The sequence below is a fragment of the Microtus ochrogaster genome, chromosome 22 (assembly GCF_000317375.1).
Source record: "Microtus ochrogaster isolate Prairie Vole_2 chromosome 22, MicOch1.0, whole genome shotgun sequence".
Lineage (NCBI taxonomy): Eukaryota > Metazoa > Chordata > Mammalia > Rodentia > Cricetidae > Microtus > Microtus ochrogaster.
Genome location: NC_022023.1, coordinates 12,642,842 through 12,647,942, shown reverse-complemented (window position 1 = coordinate 12,647,942; position 5,101 = coordinate 12,642,842). Strand labels below are relative to the sequence as shown.

The window sequence follows — 5,101 nt, the reverse complement described above, 5'->3', positions numbered from 1 at the left end:
TCAATAAATAAATAAATTAAAATAAAAAAAGATAAAGAATGTTTCTACTTGTTTCAAAAACTGAAGGACTTACACTGAAAATGATCAGCTGGGGTTCCTTTGAAAAGAGGCAGAACCAGGTGATCAAAAGATATGTTTAGACTGTGGAGGCCAGGAAAACCCTTTCAGGTGGCTATCTATGAGGGCTTTCAGCTAGCCCTACAGAACCAAGCCAGTGCTTACAGCAGATACATGTCTGCAGTGTGTCCCTGTCTTGTTCAGCATCACTTTGCTTTGGTCATTATGTGTAGTGCCATGATTCTACTCACGCTTAGCAGACAGGACTGGGGGGGGGGTTATATTCTTCCAATGGGTGGAGGTTTCAGTCTATAGCATCTTGGCCTTTTGGGTTCTTGTTAGCAGAACATTTGATTTAATATATTTTGAATTTTTAAAGATTTTTTTAAAGTGTGTGTGTGTGTGTGTGTATGAATATCTTCCACATGAGTGAAGTTCCCACAGTGGCCAGTAGAGGGCATTGTATGCATCTGGACTTAAAGGCAGATGTCAGTCACCATGTCAGTGCCGGGCACCGAATGTAAAGCAGTCAGCACTCAAGACACTGAGATATCTCTCCAGGCTTTTTATATTTTTATAATTGCTTTACTTAATTGTTGGGGTGGCACCGTATGGTGGCTCTCTGGTCCTATCGCAGAGGTCCTGGGGATTGAAGAGTTAGGCTTGGCAGCAAGCACCTTCACCTTCTGGGTCATCTCACCAGCTGTCTCAAACAGAGTCAGTGCCAAAGTTTTCCTATAATTCCATTGCCTTTGCATAGACTCCCTGATTGCTTGCATTTGGGGGAGGGACGCACGGCTGGAAAATCTGGGGCTGTGGGTTCCCTATAATAATATGGCTAGGATTAGACCACGCTAGAAATTCAGGATCTAAACAGCTCTAGGCAGATTGTAAGACGGGCATTCTATAATTAAATTCCATTCCACAACAAAGGGACTTGAAATTAACAGTACCAAACAGTCTCAGTTTTCAATACTGCAGCCATTTGGAAGGCTGTAGTTACTACGGGCTCTAAAAGAATGATTTATGACTGCAAAATAAGCTTGACTTCAGAAACACAGCTCTTTTTTTTTTTTTTTAAAAAATGGTTATATAAAACAAGAAAACAAAACCCCTTCTGTACTGTGAAATTCAGACATGTAAACTACTCCTTTGCAAGGCGGCCAGCGGAGAAGGCTGGCTTTCAGAAAGGCTTCCAGAGCTGCCTGTGGGGCTTCAGCAGGGGAAAGCTCCAAGCAATAGATCTGTCACTTGGAGAAGTGAGAACATTTCGGAACTCCCTCCAGAAGAGTGCCAGTCTCCAGGACAAAGCCAGGCTTCATCTGCCAGCATGCTCTCATGAAAACGAGGCTCTCTGGGGTGTCCGTCCATATTTGTTCTGCATATTGGATGCTTATTCTGTTCATACACCTTTAAAAACAATCTCTGAAAAGCTGGCAAACCGGGCTTCAGGAGACCGAGGCAGGCAGCTTAGCCCAAGTCCTAAGCTAGCCTGGGTTATGAGCCAGCCTGGGCTACAAGGGAGTTCCAGGGTCACTTGGGTAACAGAGTGAGACTTTCTTTCTAAACAACACCATGGTCTTCTGAAACTGAACTTGGGGAGCCATAGCCAGTGTCATTAGGGCAACACACTAAAAATACATTTTAAACAACTGTTAACGTGTCAAGCCGTAGAACCTGCCCAGTTGCTGGCTTGCATTCTTTGTGGTGTGTTTGCCTGCCTTCCCAGTACTGGGTGTTGAACCCAAGGTCTCACACTACTCCTGAGCTAATTCCCAGCCCCAAGTCACCTAGATAAAAGATGCCATTTCATTATTCACTCGTGCTCAGCGTTTCCACCACAGGATACGATTGCAGCGGTTCTTGCCATGCCCAAACAAAAGCTCTTCCTTAGCCAGGAAATCCTCCATCTATTCCTCATCTCTGTAGCTTTCTCTCTCTCTCGGTATTTCATCTTATGGAGTCAGGTGACATGTGACTTTTTGAAATTGGCGTCTTTCACTTGGTCAATAATTTCAAGGATCATCCACCTATATCATAGCGTTCATCAGAATGCCTTCCTTTTGATCGCCAAATAATATTCCACCTGAGTCCTGATTATTGGTTCAGCAGTTGAGAGATATCTGCGTTGTTCTCTTTGAAGGCTAGCAGGACTGACGAGCTGTGGATATTCAGCACTTCGTTTATTACTTGTTTATGCAAATTTGTATGGATTGGGTTTTTGTGTGTGTTTTTTAAGCAAGGCTGGCCTTGAAGACCCAATCTTCCTGGCTCTGTCTCCTAAATTCTGGAATTGCTGGTATGTGTCACCATGCCTGGTACTTTTTGATAGTTTTTAGTCCAAATGTTATCTCACAATTTTTTTTTAATTTCTAAGTATCACATTTTAATTCACAGGGAGGAAGAATTGCCCCCACAGAGTGCTGAAGATTTTCAAGCCTGTGGAAAACGGGTCTCTAGAATGTTCTGTTTTTTCACATCAAGGAATACCTTGCTTCACTAGTGTCAACCACAAGGGACTGGAGAATTTTTTGCTGAAGAGCTTATCATGGGGAGATGCTCAGTCAGTAAACTGCTTGCTGCCCAAGTATAATGACCTGAGATGGTCCCCACAGCAGCCACTTCAGAAACAAACCAACAAAACAGGTACAGCAGCAAGTGCCTGTAAACCTAGCATGAGAGAGGCAGATGGCTGGATCTACGGGGCTTGCTGGCCAGATAGACCAGCCAATTGGTGAATCCCAGGTTTAGTGAGGGAGCTTGGCTCAAAGAATGAGGTGGGTAGTGATTGAGGAAGATCCTGACATTCAACTCGGACTTTGATACTCATGCACGTGCACACGCGCGCGCACACACACACACTCACACAACTCATACACACTCACACACACACACACCTGTGAACACAAACACAAAGATTTTAGTGTGAGGATGACTTGAAATATCTATCCAGGACCATTTTGTTGAACATTTTCCTCAGGGGATATTTGAGCTGTCTCCTCCCATTTTATAATCCTCTCTAGTTCTGGGATTAAAGGCATGTACTGCCTGGCTTCTATGGCAACTAGCGTGCCTACTGGGATTAAAGGTGGTGTGTTACCACTGCTGGGCTGTAAGGCTGACCAGTGTGGCTGTTTTACTCTCTCGGTAAAGCTTTATTTATTACAATACAGTTGAAATGCCACTATACCACCCTAAAGCATGAGAATAATTCATAGTGCACATATGCGCGTGCGCGCACATACACACACACACACACACACACACACACACACACACACACCATTACCAAAGAAGAAGGAGTGGGAGGGGACACAGGTAGGGTTTGAGAGCACCTGAGACGGGCTGGATGGAGAAAAGGGAGGGGGCAAAGTGATGTATTCCTATTCCGATTCAAAATATATTTAAAATATTTCCTAGAGACACAGACTGAGTATACTGGATAGAAATCTCTACCATGGCAAAGAAGTGGGTTTTCATTTATTCGTCTGATGTTGCTTTTATGAAATTTCATAATACGCTGAGGGGAAATTCTACTTACAGAGACGGGCAGGTCCTTTCACGGTAATTCGCACGCTTCGACTGCCCAAAGGAACAGCGATTACGTTTTCTTCTTCTAGAAAAGAACACAAGACAGAGGCAATGAAAACTCATGTTGAGGACCCATGAGTGTGAGCGAGTGCAATAAAACCCCAGCAGTTCCTCGGAACAATGAATAACTGTACTGCAGTGATTCTGCCTCTGGGTAGACGCCTGTGAGACCTGAGAGCAAGGACTCACACAAGCGTTTGCACACACATTCACGGCAGCATTGTCTGCAGTAGCCAAAAGGCAAAGGCCAGTGGCCAGCCCCATAATGACTCCTATGCTGTACCCATGGGTAAAGCAAATTCTGCCGCACATTCTCACGTGGACCAACCGGGAAGAAACTATACTAAGTGATTGTAAAAGGACCCAGAGCCAAGTTTGTACAAGCAGGAAGTAGTTATTTGGGTGTGGGAGGAAGAGGGAATAAGGAGTTTTTGCAGAGTGGGTAGAGAACTTCGGGTGCCAATCATTTCTTTTCAGACAGCCCCTCATTGACCTAGAACACACTAATTAGAACACACTAACCACCGAGCCCCGGCATCCTCCCGTTTCTGCCTCCTCAGCTCCCGGACTATAAACATATGCCACCACAGCTGGTGTGTTTTACGTGGGTGCCGAGGACTGAACTTAGGTTCCTCACGCTTGCAGGGACCTAATATATCCATCTCTCAAGCCCTTATTATCACCACTATAGTGATTTTTAAGTATATGGTTCAGGGGAATCATGGTCATCACCTGTCTCCTGAACTCTATCAAAAGATCCCACACACATGTGCACTCACACACATGTGCACACACACGCATGTGCACACACGAATGTGCACACACACATGTGCACACACACGCATGCACACAAATAAAGGATGTTCTCAAGTGGCTCAAATGGCTGATTCAGTGCTGAGAGACATATCAATGTATTGGGTAACCAAAAGAACAGAGGATTACTTAAAATCATCTGTATAGATGAAAAGCATTTTCTAAAATTCTGCATACATTGCTTATACCAGCCTTCGTAACAGCAGGGATAGGATAAACATTCTCAGTTCGGTAAAGAACATTATGGGCCATGGGCAGACTCAATGGTGAATAGCTAAAATGATTCCCATAGGGCAGAACAAATATTATCATTGTCATGATTTTTCCTGGAGATTCCTGTCAATGGGACTAGAAAATAATAATGTTTGTAAATATATTCTGGAAAAAAGATGTTAAAATACCATAGTTATAAAAAATTAAATTCAAGAGATATGCTGATAGTACACAGATGGCTTTCAAAAATTTTATTATCTAATTATATATTTAAAGATATGTAAAAGAAATATTACTAAAAGTCAAGGCAGACATCAAACCACACACACTAGTAGTAGGAGACTTCAACACACCTCTCTCTCCAAGGGACAGATCAATCAGACAGAAACCTAATAGAGAATTAAGAGAATTATTGGAGGTAATGAAG

The 5,101-nt window shown here is 43.4% G+C and overlaps 1 protein-coding gene across 1 annotated transcript in view; it reads right to left on the bottom strand.

The window, feature by feature from the left end:
- Adamtsl3 (ADAMTS like 3) overlaps positions 1-5,101 on the bottom strand; it is a 226,202-nt gene that overhangs the window by 88,590 nt on the left and 132,511 nt on the right. The window contains exon 8 of the mRNA XM_005357679.3: positions 3,599-3,673. Coding sequence (XP_005357736.1) covers positions 3,599-3,673 — 75 coding nt within the window. The remainder of the gene's footprint in view (positions 1-3,598; positions 3,674-5,101) is intronic.